Source organism: Alexandromys fortis, unplaced genomic scaffold, assembly GCF_014885135.2.
Source record: "Alexandromys fortis isolate MF-2015 unplaced genomic scaffold, M_Fortis_MF-2015_v1.1 scaffold_22, whole genome shotgun sequence".
Taxonomy (NCBI): Eukaryota; Metazoa; Chordata; class Mammalia; order Rodentia; family Cricetidae; genus Alexandromys; species Alexandromys fortis.
In genome coordinates this window covers 9666077-9683883 of record NW_026067900.1, presented here as the reverse complement: position 1 = coordinate 9683883, position 17807 = coordinate 9666077, and the positions used below count along the sequence as shown (strand labels likewise).

At 38.6% G+C, this 17807-nt stretch overlaps 1 protein-coding gene across 1 annotated transcript in view; it reads right to left on the bottom strand.

The window, feature by feature from the left end:
* Positions 1 to 776: 776 nt before the first annotated feature.
* The window catches only part of Hmgcll1 (3-hydroxy-3-methylglutaryl-CoA lyase like 1), a 118049-nt gene continuing 101018 nt past the window's right edge, over positions 777 to 17807 (bottom strand). Inside the window, exons 8-9 of the mRNA XM_050127306.1 lie at positions 5852 to 5977; positions 777 to 2722 (exon numbers count right to left, since the gene is read on the bottom strand). Of these exons, the coding sequence (XP_049983263.1) occupies positions 2612 to 2722; positions 5852 to 5977 (237 nt within the window). The 3' untranslated portion in view covers positions 777 to 2611. The remainder of the gene's footprint in view (positions 2723 to 5851; positions 5978 to 17807) is intronic.

The window sequence follows — 17807 nt, the reverse complement described above, 5'->3', positions numbered from 1 at the left end:
CCTAGGTAAAGTGATCTACTATTTCGCAACAGTCCCAGCCCAGAAGTTACAGAGGCCCTGTCTATCACTCAAGAGCAACACATCTATAGATTTCAAGTCTAAACATACTTCAAGTTCCAAGATACATAATAGATATTTTCCTTAAGAATAGATCTGAAGAAAGATTATTGCCATTCACAGTCCGCTAAAAGTTCTATTTGCTTTGTCAATCTTAAGTCTTTCTAGGTAGAATCAAAGCAAAAATTGGTATCAAAATACATGTGGGTGAGCTTTTTGTTTGTTTTTTCCCCCAGGGGTCCTGCAATAATTGCAAATTCTCTTGGTTAGCTGAAATGCACTGGGAGAATTCTTCCTAAGAACTTCAGGCAGGCTAGGGAGAGAAAGGGATGACAGTAACAAACTAGTTTGTGTCAATGCAATCAGCCAATATCAAGGTAGTTAGGGAAGTCAGCTGGTACACTGAGGTAGGCACATGTAACTGTGTAGCACTGTATCTGAGGTTTATATTTACTGCGTCCTTAGAAGAGCTCAGAGTTTCATTTAAAAAAAAAAAAAACAGCACTGGCCACTGCTTTTACAAGTAGTTCGCATAAGTAGATGTTTCCCCAAATATCTCAAAACTGAGCACTCCATGACTATGAGAGAGAAAAAATCAACTTCCCAAGAAAATGGAGGGATCAGCACATTTGATGCAGCCATCTTAGGGTTTCGATTGCTGTGAAGAAACACCATGACCACGGCAACTCTTATGAAAGGAAACATTTAATGAAGTGGCTTACAGTTTCAGGCATTTAGTCCATCATGGTGAGACATGGTGGGGTGCAGGCAGACATGGTGCTGAAGAAGGAGCTGAGAGTCCTACATATTGACCCACAAGAAACAGGAAGTGCTCAGAGACACTGGGTATGACTTAAGCATATGTAAGACCTCAAAGCCTGCTTCCCCCATGACACATTTCCTCCAGTAAAGCCATACCGACTCCAACAAAGCCATGCCTCCTAAGAGTACCACCCCCAGTAAGCTCATGGGAGCAATTACAAATCTAACTATGCCACCCTGTGTGCAAGAGAGGCCTGCAGGAAGATGGTACTGAAGCATATTCATAACTGGCTGCATCTTTGCTGCCTCTGCTTCATCCATATTCCAACCTGGACCCCCAAGCACAGAACTGCTTTCAGTACTCTGGAAGAAAAGCACGCTGCCACAGAGCCTACTGAAGAACCATGTACAAGCTGACAAGCTGGAGCCGTCCATGGAAATGTATGTTTCTTTGTCAACCCACATGTTTCTACTCTAAAGGTACTACGTACCTTTAATAGTATTTTGATTCTACTCAATGTCCTTCTTATTTTCTGGAATATTTTCATACCTTTACTTCTTTCTAAGATGTCTATGATGTTTTATGTTAATGGATGTTTGACCTGCATTTATGCCATGTACAACTTGCCTGACTAGTACATGCAGAAGCCAGAAGAAGCCATCAGATATCCTGAACTGGAGTTACAAATGGTATTTAGTCACCATGTGGGTGCTGGGAATTGAATCCAGGTCCTCTGGAAGGACAGTCAGTGCTTTTAACCACTGGGCCACCTCCGGTCCTTGATCTTTGATGTATTAATTTTGTTATGCCTGGCAATGTTTATTTTGGCACAATAGATAGCATTTCTACCACTTCAACTTTAAAATAAGCATCCTAAAGTCAAACCAAAATAAATAGATCTAGGGTACAGAAAGTCAATGGAAACAGAATTTTTATCAGTTAAAAATCATATTAACATTATTTAAATCACAACAGAATTTCCTTTGCAATTCAGAAGTCAACTAGATACTATGGAAATAGACTGGCGTCTGTATCAGCCTCCTGTCATCGCCGTCCCTTAGACACCAGGATGAAAACTAGACCTTAAGAGTTTCTCTATGTTTAAATAAAACTGAACTTTTTCTACAATTGATATAATTGTAAAACACAGCAAACTGGATACATGGAGTAAACATGGGAGGTATGATGTATTTTCAGGATATGGCATCTTGCCATTGACCACAGCATCTTGGAGCACAGTAAAGTCATTGAAATAGTTAACAGATGTTAGCCATACTTAAAGTATAAAAGTTCTATTGCTAAAAATTATGTAGGGTCAGATGAAAATTTGGCTCTCGGTCCATAACTTAACAAACTTGGCAAATGGAAAGTCGGGATCCATAGGCAGAAAACAGCGTCAGGGCCACACACTCTGTGTTGTGTCGACGCTCGTAAACTACTAACAATATGTACCCTGTGGTAAGCTGGCTTGGTGAAGGATTAACACAGTACTGGATACTTCGAGAAATCTGAAGTCAGTTTTCACATCGACTAAGGTAAAAATTAAATGAATTCTGTAAGCGCAAATGAGCAGGCTTTGTCCACATCCATAAGGCTGCCCACCAGTGTTAAGTCTCAGCTTGCAAGCCTTCCATCTGCGTCGTGGTCTAGCCAGTGATAATCTTTTCATAGCATCGCTTCTTTCCCAGCTCTTTTTTTTTTTAATTAACCTCCACTTCAGAATGGGTTGGCATTAATGATTCTGCGATGAATTGGGACTGAAATGAATCTTTTAACTCTCAAATCCTAAATTCATTCAAGTCGAGCTTTGAAGGTGGCTTGAGCAACTTTGGAGTTTGTGGTTTTATTCACTGCCTTGCAGATAAAGTCTCCAGCTTCCATCACCTTGTAGAGATTCACACCCTGGCAAAGAAAAGAAAAGACACTGAATGGGATGGGGAATAAGAGTGAAAGAGAAAAGAGACGAAGCAAATCCTTTTCCTCACTAGTAGTTGCTTAACTGATTAAAATTATGAAACATTGTTTTGCTCATTATCGATTCAGGGTCAGCATTTATTTCCATAAACTATGTAGGCAGTGCTTTATTTCTCCAATTTATTAACACATAATATGGAGGAGACTCCTCTGAATAACGGCCTAATTCACAAACACCTCTGATGTTTAAGAAGGATACTTATAGAATTTGAAAACACCCCATAAAGTATTAGGAAAGAGAAGCTAAAATAATAATGGATTGGAGAAGTTTATAGTGAGAAACTGAATTGGGAAAATAATGTTTTTATTATATATAAACAAACTGGATGCATTTTTATGTATTACAGGAAAAATGAATGCCTTCTTCCCCCTTTTCTTTTTCTTTCTTTTTTATTTACCATATACAGAATCAGAATTGTGAAATGAATTTTCTCTGTAAGTCAGAGAAAATATGCAGTGTTTAGAATACAATTTTATATATAATGGCACCTTCTGTGCCTAACACTTTATCTGTGTTAAGGATAAATAAAAGCAACTGAGGCTTAGGAGAATCCATGAATGACAGATCAGAGTTGGTGTGAAGGCCAACGTCAGGGCACAGTCCCCATCTGTGGGCCTTGGAGTAACGACAGTGTTCTGCCCAGTACTTTGTTGTGCCTGGGGGACACATATATGGGCGTGTCCAACATATGTTTGCCTTCATGCAGCATCTCACGTGCCGTTACATCCTTCTTCAACTAGAAACAGTGAGACAACAATGAAAATTAATCTTTGCTAGAAAACTGCTAGTAGCTATTTTTAATATGGTATGGAAACTGAGTTTCTCCTAAAATTGACAAGAATAAAAATTCACAATGTTTCATAATGTGTTCATTTTAGTTTTTCTTTCTTGAGGTGTTTTGGAACACTCTTTTTATTACTCTTTTAAATAATGGCCAAGAAAATGTTTTGTAAAATGATTCTTTAAAAATGGCTTTTATCTTCTTTTACATTATGAATGTGTTTTCAGAGTAGCAGCATTCTTTTTGATTCGAGAAATTTGTTTTTGTCATGGAGCATCTGAGTCTACTTTTTAATTTAAATTCCTAATCCAATGATAGCCAAATAGTTTCATATGTCTTACATTTCTGAATTAGATCCAGCAAGGGTTTGATGGAATATTTCAGTCATTAATGTTACTCTAAACTTTGTAAGAATTCCATTTCTAACAATTATGCATAGAATATGCTAATATTATCTCAAGAAAAATTTTACTTTGGTTTTTCTCTATAATTTCATTTAATTAACTGATGTGATTATAAAAATACTGTATTTAATCTTGTCATTTATCAGATGTCTAGAAAGTAATACGATATGTCGTGTGATTTCACAGATTATACCTTATTTTGTATTCATGAAGCTTATGTGTACACAGGCAATTGCACACTCATAATTATAAGTACTATACTTATATGGAGGATGAAGAGAGCATATGGGTAGCAATGGGCAAACCTGCCACAGATGTTGTTTGTAATGGAGAGGGTACCAACAGGCCAGAGTGTGTTATGCAGCAAATCTTCTTTTGGAGGAAATACAAGCTCACTGGTAGTTGCTTAAGCAGAATCATACTATGTGCATCCTTGCAGTGCAGATAAAGTCTTAAGGTAGTGATGAACTCAAATGCAAGTCTAGAACCACAATTAGTGCAGCAGATGAACACTTGGCAAAGAGCTAAGAGTCTATAATTACTTGCTCTTATAAGTAACTGGGACTGTGGTTCATAGTGACTGTAGTGTTCCTTAGTATTTAAATCCTCCTTCACTCAACCAGGGTGACATTTGGTTTTCTGGAATTTAGCAATGAAACCTAAACTTACAGAATATGTTTAATGCTATTGTTAATTAGATTCAGTTCATTTCATTTAAGTTTTAAGAAAGGAACATTTCTCTTCATTTTCAATCCCTCCCTTCTAAAACAATGATTAGGCCGCTGTGTAAATAAGCCAATACTTTTCTACAGAGAAGATGAGCAAAAGATTTTGTTGTTTATAGACAACAGCTGTTAGCGTTTGGTGCCAGGTAAAATCTCAATGAATATTTATTGAGCATCTGTATGTTGCAGACACTGAGTAAGAATACGCTGTAACGACTGCATTTTGACTGTCCAGAAAACTAGAAGGATAAACATTATCATGATACAACTCTAGGGGGCATGAAGAAATAAAAATAAAGAATGCCAAGGAAGCACCAAGACCCTTACATCTTTACCTGATGATAGCCGGAGTGACGCTAGGAATGGACCAGTTGGTGGTACCTCACTTTCTAGATAAAGTAAGGCATGATGTAAATGACCAGTCAGAACCACATGGAAGCATAAATGAGAGAAGCAGTGAGGAACAGAATGTAATGGCAGGCGAGTTGGAAGCTGTGGGATATTTGGAATAATTACAGTGAGACTGGAGAGAAAGGAGGAGAGGGGGGAATTTATGTTGTAGCTAACTGATGTTTTTATTGTTTGGATGTACAGTAATCTCACAATAGTTTTCTTACATTTCCCAAAAAGTAGAACTTCTCCTATGCTGATAGATTTTGTTACTAAGCATAAAGAAATCTCAGTGTTAGTTTCAGCCGGTGTTAGCATATAAGACCTACCATTGCGCGTACTTAGAAAGAGGCTGTTCTTGCCACCTAGTGTCTTACATCTCAAGCTTAATTAAACTTTGCTTTTCCACTGACCATTTGCAAAATTTCAGAAGACTGAGACCAACATAATAATCACAGCCTGCCTGAGAATCTCATCTTCTATGAGGATCCATAGCAAAAAAAAAAAAAAAAAAAAAAAAAAAAAAAAAAAAAAAAAAAAAAAAAAAAAACCCACAAAACTACAAAGCATTGTAATCACAAGGACACAAGCTCTCACACAGAAGTATGCTTTCACTGTATTTTTCTTCTGTGCCTTACAGCAAATAGCAAACGTGTAGTAAAACTTTGACCTCTGCTGCTTTAAGTTTGAGAAAGTATGCCTATCTGAACCTGAAAAGAAAGCACGAATATTTAAAAATATGTTAAAAGAACTTACTGTATTGAGTCCTATGCCATTAAGCATATATATCACGTCCTCAGTGGCTACATTCCCAGAAGCACCTTCTGCATAAGGACAGCCACCTAGCCCAGATACAGCAGAGTCCACCACATTAACTCCCATCTGAAAAACAAACCACAACACCTAAGGGCGTGCACGTGTGAACTATGAATCACTCATTTCTATTCAAACCTGTCATGAAGAAATAGCAAGCAAATTTTAAACCTTCTATCTTAACATAGTCACTATTCACTTGATGCTAGAATAGTCCCTGGGCAGCCAGTCCCTTTTCTAAATTTGTTTGACCAACACACACTCTGCTAAAGATCTTTGCATCTGTGCCAGTCTTGTACCAAGACCTAAAAGGTAGGGTTTTGACTCTGTGTTCTCTATAACAGCACAGCTGGTGGGGATATAGCTTGAAGTAAGGTTAATTCATTCATGGTTTTGCATATTCTCTGATTTTTCTGAAGCCCTGCATGAATAACTCAAAATATTTCCAACACTACAGCTCGAAATCAAAGTCTCAGAAGACTGGAACTTGTGTGTGGTAGTTAGGGCTGAGGCTAATATCTGCAATGGGCTTGGTGGGCCCGATTTACCTTTCCAATTTATCAACGTTATTTTGCACACAAAACTCTGTTCCTCTGGAAGAAAGAGGTGTTTAAGAGGCAAGGTATTCATCTCTGGCTACAACAGTTCACACTCACTGATCTCACACTCACTGACCTCACACTCACTGCTATCTATCAGTTTTAAGGCTTTAGGTGCATAACTCACAACTCTCACCAAAACCCACACAAAGATTCTCTCATAGTGTCCCCACATCACAGGGAGGAACCACAGGAAGAGCGGGTTCAGGGAATCTGTGCAAGTGCACGGTCTGGTGCAGAATTCTCTGTCGCCAGAGGACCATTCTGCCTCTATCCACAGCCTCTGGAAGCCGCACATTTGTGAGGACTAAGTGTTTGGACTTGGGGATGCAGATGACAGAGAGCTTGTTTGCTGAGACTATGGAAGATAAAAGCGCAGTGATGTCAAGCGAAAACCTGGGTATCGGCTATTGATAATATAAAATGGAAGCTGGATGGATGTGCCATCCTCTGGGAAAGCTGACAACTCGATAATGGGAACGTGGGCTGGAGAAATAATCAGTTCTTCACTAGTCAGCAAATCTATTTAGAGGAATTTAACCCAGCATCCAAAGGGACAGAAGTTTCAATGGTACCTACTAGAATTATCTATGGTCCCTTAAAAGTGCTAGTGGCAAGTCCTTACCCGAAAATTAGTTAAACCAGTTCTCTAATATGAATGGGTTCTGCTGTACCTTTGAACTGCTCCTGGTGACTTTCTGAAGCCAGGGTCCTGATTCAGCCCGCTCCTTTCGATCTTGGGCATGCTCCTGTTTTAATCGTAGGAATGCTCTGCACTCTGCAATACCAAAATGCTAACCATGTGGTGAGGACCAAATGCTGATCCAGGAAAGGCAGAGGAATGTGGGAAGATTTGAGGTTGAAGAGACTCAAGGTTATGAGGAGTCAAAAGCAGATAAGACACTATTGACCAGCACAGACTGTTAGGCAGGCACATGCCAGCACCTACGGGCCTCATACAGGCAGACACAGGAACACACAAAGACCAATGCAGTGGCTTCTTGGAGGTAGGCACATAGGCCTACAGACAAGACACACATGCACTCAAGCTCCTGAAAGTAGAAGTGGAGGTCTCTGACACCAAGGTCTTATTGGTACAAAACATACACAAAAGGTGGCATTCTGCCAGGAATACCTATATAACAGATTACATCCCGCTTACTTTGGGGGTCAACATAGTATAAGCCACATTGTGATGATTCATAACCCCCCAGGTGGCTACTATTGTGCATCTTATCTAATACCATATAGCCACAGCAAGGTCATGATGTTCAAACACAAACCTTACAACCTTCTGTCAAATACTGTGGTTCTTCCACATTTCAAGGTAAGTGGTTTTAGAAAGAACTCAGTAGCTGCAGTGCACAACGCCTGTCTGAGCTCTATGCGCTACCACAGTTTCCGAGCTTTGGGCAAGGGGCTGGAGGTTGAAACATACAGAAACACACAGAGACAGACAGACAGAAAGACAGAGACATGGACCTCTAGTCACTGGTAAGAAGCCCTTTATTCAATTGCACCATGGAGGCTTATATACCCAACAGTCAAGTGGACCAACAGGTGAAAACCTTATCCTTTGATCCTCAAGGCCAAGGCAACACGTGCTCGTGTAAGCAGAGCTGGTAAACAACTTTGACACAGCTTTCAGTGATTCAAATCAGAAGGAAAGTAAAGATCTCTAGCAGGGAAGAGCATCTGGAAGCCAGGACTCCAAATGGTCCCAAAAAGTAGAGAGTAAGATAGAAAAAAAAAAAGGGCAAAGCTGCTAGAACAGTAGGTGTGAGGTGGCATCAGCCTACCTCCTGGATCATTCACTCTTGATGTGTAAAAACCTTGAACCACACTCATTTTTTAGCTAAACAGTAACTAGACCCTGTAAGGACAGGTGTCCCAGAAGAAAACACATTAGTCTATCAAAAACAAAAGCAGTTTTAAATCTTAATTGCTATGTAGAAGACAGTGAAAAGACAAAATACATTCTTTTTTCATTTCCTTTTTTAAAACTATGTATAGGCTTGTTATATATTATTATGTTTAGGTATGTTCCTTGTCTACATGGGAAATAGAAAAAGACAAGATCTCCTGGGTAAATTGGGAGCATGGGGACCTTGGGAGAGGGTTAAATGGGAGGGGAGAGACGGGGAGGGGAGCAGAGAAAAATGTAGAGCTCAATAAAAATAAAGTAAAATAATCAAAATATGTATAGGTGTTTTGTCTGTATCTCCGTATGCACACCGTGTTCATATACTGCCCAGAAATGAAAACCAGAAAAGCACAGCCTGAGACTGGAGTTATAGGCAGTTGTGAGCTGCCACATGGATGTTGGGAATTGAACTAACACACAACTAAACATAAAATAAAAGAATAACTCAATATATAATTTTAAAAGGTAAGACTGTAAGAACTGAAAGTCAACAAAATTCCAGCTAGTGGGAATTTAAATTTAAATTTTATGGTAAACAATTATTATCAATATCCAGGGTTCCAGAAATTCTTTACCAAAGACATCCTGTCTTGGAATGTTTAACATATCATAATATATAAACAATGAGATGTTTAAAAACAAGTAAATAGATGCAATCATCTATGGAAAATTTATCACAATTCTAGAAGGAAAATTATAAAATTAAAATGTCAAGTAAGAAGCAACTTAAAGTGTGTCTATAAAGCTAAGTGACAATCTACATAAACACAATTAAGGGAAAGAAATGGCCCTAAATGATGCACACACTATACAGTCACGGTCCCACTTTCTTAAGAATTTGTATGACACGCACACCAACATGCTAACAGCATTGGCGATCATGCACAGGGTGGTTATTCATTTCTTTCGGAGTTTCCTGTCAACAGGCTGATTGGGAACTGCACTTGTAGTGGGGCATGACCTTGAACTTCAGATCCTGTTACCTCGACCACCTGAGTACTGAGATGACGAATGTGAGCTGATGAACATGCGCCACCCCTCCTGGTTTCATGTGATGCTAGGGACCAAACTTGGAAATTCCCACATGTAAGTCAGGCTCTCTGCCGACTGAACTCCATCTGCAGCCTACATGGAATTTCTTTTCACGTTAATCCTGTTTCTTTTGTCTGTGACTCACAGTGCTTAGTGCATGTAAGTAAATAGAAAACAGAGCAGTTTCTGCACAAGCTGGTTAGTCAGTATAGGATAATAAAATGGAAATGATTTTCAGAAAAAAAAAGAAAAAAAGAAAGAAAGAAAGAAAGAAAGAAAGAAAGAAAGAAAGAAAGAAAATCCTGAATTTTCCAGTTAGCATTATTTTGCACAGACTTCTATCTCAGGAGTCTAAGACTGCAGGGATAACCCACAGCATGCTCCAGTAATGGCAGACATAACTGGGTTAAAGGCAAACTGGAGAAGGCTCTTTGCCTTTTTACTAGTGATCAGATTAGCTCTGGACACAGCTCTCAGGAAGCCATAACTACAGAGTAGATCCCAAGTTTAAGCAGTTTTAAACAGAGTTCATTCTTTATATTACCATTGAAGAGAAATCAATATTCTATCCTATACTGGGCATAGTGGCACACACCTTTAATCCTAACCATCTGAATGCAGGTGGATCTCTGAGTTTTAGACCAGCCTGGTCTACATAGCAAGTTTCAGGGTAGCAGAGTTACATAAAGAGACTGTTTCAAAAATCAAGTCAAAACAAAACCTTCCCCATCAAATATTTGAGAGATGGCTTGTCTGAGAAAGGCACTGGCCACCAATCTGATTTTGAACCCTGGTAGCCACATAGTGGATGGATAAAAACAAATCCCAAATTTGTTCTCTGACCCTCACATGTGTGCCACAATTCGTGCACCACTCCCCATAAATAAATGTAATTTGAGGCTGGAGAGATGGCTCAATGGCTAAAAGCACTTCTTGTTTTTCTCAAAGACTCATGTTGTGCCACGTCCCACCTCGTCCCGCAAGGATGACGCGAACACCGGAGCTCTTCTTGCAGCAGTTTAGTCCAGGACTTTATTCACTTTCTCTCTCTCTCCTCTCTCCCTCTCTCTCTTTCCCTCTCTCCTCTTGGGCAAAACCTCTCCCAGCCCTTAAGTAGGCATGGGCTGCCAATCCCGGATTGCCAGGTGGGCACTGCCCATAGGCCCACGCATATGCAAGCAGCTGATGATCGTTGTGTGATCAGGCATAAGTCAGACTTTAGCCATAGGAGTTGATTATACATCTCCATCAGGTGTGACACCACGCAGCTCGCTACAATGTTGTGTGCCAGAAACCCACACTGAGCAGCTCAGAACTGCCTGTAACCCCAGCTCCAGGGGAGCTGAAGCCTGCTTCTGGCTTCTACAAACACCTGCATCTCCATAGCATACAGACACATTTGCATGCACACAAATAAAAATAAAAAATTAAGAATTGGAGAGCAGGAGAGATGGCTCGGTGCTCAAGAGTGCTTACTGCTCTTTCAGATTAACTAGACTTTGTTGCTAACATCCAAACCGTGTGGTTTACAGAGTGTAATGCCAAGATACCCTCTGCTCTCTGTGAGTACCTGAGCAGACGTGGTACACACAAGCTCACACACACACACACACACACACACACACACAAATAAATCTGTAATAAACTTAAGTCCCTTTAGAAAATCTTTTTTAAAAGAAGCGTAACATGACTTTGAAAACTACTTCATGTTGTTCAATAGTCCCTAAATTCCCTCTCAATTATATGTAGTCTTCTAAATAAAAGGCTTTTCAGTGCGAAGTTGGGATGATTAATCTCCATTGCCCACTTGATGGGACATGCTTGGGAAAGATTATAAGTTTACTAAAGTGAGAAAACTCACTGTTGGCAGCAACACTCCTTAGGCTGGGGTCCTGAACTGAAGAAGGAAGAAGAAGTGAGTAGAGCTTACATCCCTTTCCTGCCTGACTTCGAACACAACATGATCAGCTATCTTGGCTTCCTGTGGCCTTGACTTTCTTACCAAGATGTGTGCAAAAATAAACTTTCTTCTCTTCAGTTTTTTTCCCCTCAGGCACTTTTGATACAGCAACAAGACAACTGATACAGTAATGTCATCCAGATAGTAAATTACACTCAGTTACAGCAATTTTAAAATTTGGTACATATGCATAATGAAATACACCCCCAAAAGAACAACATTGTGTCATTTGCAACAACACAAATGGAATTGCAGCTCTTTTCAAGAAATGAAGCAAACCAAGCATGGGAAACAAATACCACAAGATCCCCTTACGCATGTCCAGGTAACACAAAAGAGAATTTCCTAGAACAGGATAGCAGAATGGGAAAGGTGGGGATGAACAGGGCTTTGATCAATGGCCCCAGACTTCAATTAAATGAGAGTAAGAAATATTGCGCAGGATGTGATTACAGATAATGATGATAAGTGATAGATGTTAAAAAGACAGGAGAATGAATTTTAATGTTTTAAACCATGAATGATGCATGTTGGAGAGATAGATATATTTAATGTGATTTAAACATTGCACAATGTTAGGCCATGTGTGGAGGCACCTGTCTCTAAGTTCAGTACTCAAGAGACAGCTGGTGAATTATGAAGCTGAGGGCTCTCTAACCAGCATAGATAGAATGACTTGTGTCAAATGTAAAAGGAAACAAACAGAATCACAGTTTGAATACACATTAAAACATTACATGGTACTGCATAAGTACCAATTTTATACACCTGTTAAAATAAAAACAATAAATAAATTATATGCTTTTACTTCTAAAAAAAAGCCATTGAAGAAATTTCTAGTCAAATTTTGGAAATGGTGATACCAAACATGTAGACAAACAGAACAGACAAAGAAATATTTTCTTATTCAATTGTTTTTAATAGAGGACTATGTTTAGAGTTAATAACTAAAACCTTATCATCATGCATATTTGAAAGTAATGCACAGTTCTCTTATCTTTATTTCAGAGAGATCATCAGCTTTAGAGGATGTCCTGTATCTCGTTAAACACAAAGCTTGACTTAGGAGAGGATCTCGATGGGTGTGTACAAGGTTGTGTGAGTGTGTGTGTGGATTGTGTTTGTGATGTGCACACCACAAGCTTTCATTACACTACAATAGAAACAGAAGGAACGCTGCCAAACTCTTTTTATGAGGCTACAATTACCCTGATACCCAAACCACAGAAAGACATTACTAAGAAAGAGAATTACAAACCAATCTCACTCATGAACATACATTGATGCAAAAATACTAAATAAAATATTGGTAAATCAAATCCAAGAACACATCAGAACCATCATTCACCATGATCAAGTCATCTCCATCTCAGAGATGCTGGGATGGTTCCACATATGAAAATTTGTCAATGTACTCCACCATAGAAACAAACTGAAAAATAAAAACCACATGAACATCTCATTAGATGCCGAAAAAGCTTTCAACAAAATACAACATCCCTTCATGATAAAAGTTTTTGGAGAGAGCAGGGAAACAAGGAACATACACTACAATAAAAGCAAAGTATTTGACTTTTTATGTCCATCTTGAGATGAGCAGCCACGTGGTGGCAGTGTAACCTCAGAATCCCCACGTTCACATCGAGTGCTCACAACCCACTGGGTTCCAGTCAGAGAGGATAGCTAATATGTAAAACAATCCATCAAGTAAACAACTGGTTTACATTTAAAATAAATATAAGAGCAATAAGGCTGCAGAATGCATAAGGACACAGTTAAAATATTCTTTCTGTGTTTGTTCACTTCCTCCCCTGACTTGAAATATTTATTAACTGAAACCAGGATTCCAGTAACTAAACATAAACTCCCGGCAGTCATGGTGGAACTTAGCGTTAGGAGCAAAAATGATGAAATCCTGTGTCCTGTATGCCGAGAGGTAACTTATGAGAATCAAAGGAGACCCCAGGCCTCCAACACACACACACACACAAAAAAAAAAAAAAAAAAAAAAAAAAAAAAAAAAAAAAAAAAAANAAAAAAAAAAAAAAAAAAAAAAAAAAAAAAAACAATAACAAAAACACTTAACTGAATGTCCTTACTGCCCCCATTTACTTCTCCTCTAACCAATCAGTGAACCAACCCTGTGACTTCAGCCGAGTTTCCCATCTGCTTGAGCTCTGCAGATCTGTGTGAAACTGATATTAACTGTGAAACAGATATTCTCTGCGAAGCAATAAATTGGGCATGGATATATCGTAAGCACATTGTTCTACAACAGTGGCTGAGTTCTGAGGCATGTGGAGTTCACACAATTCTCAGACACTTCTTCAGACATGCTAATTAGAGATTTATTCTCATGTGGTGCTTATAAGTTATCCTCACTCAATACATATGTGTGTGTCTGCATAATGGAAATAAAACACACCATTTTGAGAAAACTGAAAAAAGCATCCTATCCTGTTTTCAATATATCCCATGTGCTCTAAGCTTTTAGGTATTAAAGTGACCAACGTCTTAGGAACACTTAACATTTTGGCAATGTCTACTTTCTGAAAAACCATCTACTATTTTGCTCTCTAAAAACTAACTTTCTTTGAAAATTAGCAAAGATATTGGATTTAAAATAGTATTTCTAATATTGAAAATTATTCATTTTTTGGTAAATATTACTCAGGGTTAAATGTCCATACAGGATAAAATGGCAAAACTGTACTCATTGGGCCAGGAGAGGCAGCTTGGTGGTGAAGTTCCTATTCCAGAGTACACGACTTTGGATCCAGCACCCATACTGGTTGGCTAACAACCACCTGTAACTCCAGCCCTAGGGAATCTGACACTCTTTTCTGGCCTCAGGGGCCACAGATGTAACACACACACACACACACACACACACACACAGAGAGAGAGAGAGAGAGAGAGAGAGAGAGAGAGAGAGAGAGAGAGAGAGACTAAAATCTTTATAAAAAATAAAAAGCTACTATCATTTTCTGGTAATTTGACTCCTCCTCATGTCCATCATTACCAGTGCTCCCTCTAGTGAAGGACTGCAGTCACCAGTATTATTATTTCTTCTCACTAAGCCAGACATCACTAATGGATCACAGCATCCTTTTCAGAAAGCCCAGATCTTGCCAAGAAATACTTCCCAGGGCTGGAAAGATGGCTCAGTGGGTAAGATCACTGACTGCTCACCAGAGGACCTTGGTTCAGTTCCTAGCACCCACATGCCTGCTCACAACTGTCTGTAACTCTAGTCCCTCAGGATCTGAAATCCTTTAAAAGGAAAAAAAAAAAAAGAAAAGCTTCTCAACCGAAAGCTTAAATTGCTACTCCATGTTGAACTATGGTACCTCAAGTGACTCCCACTTGTTATGTGACTAATTTGTGAAGATGATATAATGCTATGAGAACCATAGATGACGAACAGTTGACACCATGAATAGTGCTCAATGTCTGGGACAACTGATGCATGTGTCAAAACTAGTGTATCAGCCATTCTATGTTTATGCATGCAAGTATGCATTTACATTGAAGAATGGATATGGTCATTATTAAGCTTTCATATAACAGACCTCATCTATAGGATTTCTTAAACACCTTCCTCTTTTGTTTTAGAAACGAGTTAACTTATATCATGCCTTCACTTGGTATAGTCATATTGAAATAGAAATTAAATAATGAATAATAATAAAAAGAAGTCCCATGAAGCTTTGTTAATAGAAGATGGGTCCAGGAGTGGGAAAGGGGCCTTCAACATGCCCCTTGCATTTGTTTTGGGTGATGATGTTGTTTGGCTAATTCCAATGTGAATTCGCTTGTCACCATATATAGGGTCCCTCTGCTGTGGAAACCTGACTTATGTTAAATGCCTGTGTTGACACTTCTCTTCTTAAATGAATGGTCTTTTCTTTAACTGGTGGCTGCTGACTTTGTGGGGGCTGCCAGGTCATTAAAATGATGTTTATTTGAAAAAAAATAGAAATAGAAATTAAAGAGTTGTGATTCAGTGGAAAAATGTGTAACAAGGAAATTCTCATTTTGATAAGACTGCGAAAATAGCAAAGGTATTAACAAATATAGGCGTATTTTTCAAAGGGATTGTCAACTTCACAATATCAAAAGGTCCACAACCCCAATGTGAAGTGACTAATAATACATGCCCACTGGATGGATGGAGAGATTTGAGGTTCACAGAAGGCAGGTGATACCTACCACTTTACATGTTTAGTAGGAGATAGCCTAAAGAAGGGCCAGTCGTTCACTGGGGCTGATAGTGTTAGTTCGTACCAGATCCTCGCGGACACTTTACACCCATCCTCCTAGAGCGGAAGCATAGGTCTGGGCCGTGGTGTGGGCTGAGAGGTCAGAAAGGCTCCTCTTTCTTGTGAGACTTCCTTCTTAGCGATGTCATCAAGACATTCCAGGGAAAATATGCTTGCCCTACTGCTTGCATTTCTAGGAGGACAGCCCAAGAAAAGCTCAGAGAAGGTTTAGAGTTATGCTCAAGGTTGAACATTCTTGGTACTATTTCTCGTAAGAGCAGAAATCAGTTCTTGTGTTAAATGTACAACAAGGAGAAAATAGTTAATAATTTATGTAATAGAAACTATCATGGCATGGTTAATACTTCAAAGGATACTTAAAGTTTGAATTAATTTTTGAGGAGATAAAAGATAAAATAACAAGATACTCTGGTATAAATTTGCATTTCCAGATGTATCCAGTCCTCTATAATAATCACATATCCCAGGTACTCGGGGCAAATGGACTTTACTAGTGAATGGCTACTCTAGTCACAATTCTCTTCTTCTGGCAGTACAATAATCACAGGAATATTCCGATCTATCTCATCCACTCACTGAATTCAGTCCTGTATCTGATGGTTTTCAGTGTCACCCACTTTCTCGTCTTAAATCTGTGTTTGTCGATTGTACACTACAGTGAGCTTCACAACAGTGTACATGTAAAATTCATGCACACAGTGAATTTTAGTCCTACTAAACCCTGTTGTATACTTGCAGGAATACACTTACTGCACAGACTTATCTACTTTGCTTCTTCTTGAGCAAATATTAGTTCTATCTCTTTGTTTCTTTATCAGTCACCCAAGGTTTCTAGCTAACAAAGTTAATGTAAAATATTCAAACCAATGTCACTTCAACACGAAGGAATTTAATGAGTGTCTGGTTTCTGTCAATAGATAAATATAAGGCAGGACCTAAACTTCCACACCTTTAACTCTTAAATGATGATTAAGGTTCAGGTCACTTCAGTAGCAAGAGACAGAACTGACATCAAAACGTCATACATGTCAACACTGAGATGCTAATAAATGCTGCTTCCTGACTTGTACATTATTTCTTGAAATAAGAACATTTAAGTGTCAAAAATAGTCTGAGGTTCTAGTTTAATTGAGGATTTCTGTCTTCTATGGCAAAATTTCAGCATTTGCTCTTATGAACACTAAAAATATGCATTATTTCAAATCCCAAAATGAAAGTTAATGCATAAACAAGATTGGATACCATAATCTTTTGATCTCACTGTGTAAGAATTACAGATCATTGTCGTTCTTCACCGAAGCTCTGTTTCATCTTCTTCCAGGATCCAGCCACACACTGGCAAACTGCTGCTGTAGCTAAACGCATGAGATTGTGCTTAAGCAATAGCATGTGAGCAACTTCATACGTGCCCGTTCTCAAACAAGTTTTTTTTTTTTTTTCAGAAACTATGTGGCTTTTTCCTTTCAAATAATCAAACGCAAATGACATTGAGGCCCACAGAACTGGCGAACCATAAGCAAGAAAACACCTGGGGTCCTAGATGATCACATGAGTCCAGACCATATACAAGGAACGAAGAATAGGCGAAGCAAACATTGAGCCATTATTCACTTTGACCAATAGTATGATTTAAGAATATCCAGCTAGAACACAGTTACTAAGCTCTTGGCTACTGTCTGCTGTTTGGCTCATTTCTTTTTATTTCCTACATTCTTAGTTTCTTCCTTTGGGATAACTGCTCTTTTGTTAATTGCTATTTTTATGTTTATATTTTGTCTATGATGGTTACAATATTTTTACTTCTAAGTTACTTTGTGAATGACTCTATACATGTGTGAAATTGTCAAAATTGAAAAGGCAAATAAATAAGTAATAAAAATAATAATACCCTATAACACCTGTAATAGCCTTTTTTAATTATAATTACCTTCTAATGGTGTAACAGTAGACGGACCTCAGAACAATTGGCCAATAATTTCTTCTTTGTAATTTCATTTATCTTCTTTTTGTTTACATTCCCCACTTTTCACTTCTGTATAGAATATCCCACAATATTTATTCTCTCTCTCTCTCTCTCTCTCTCTCTCTCTCTCTCTCTCTC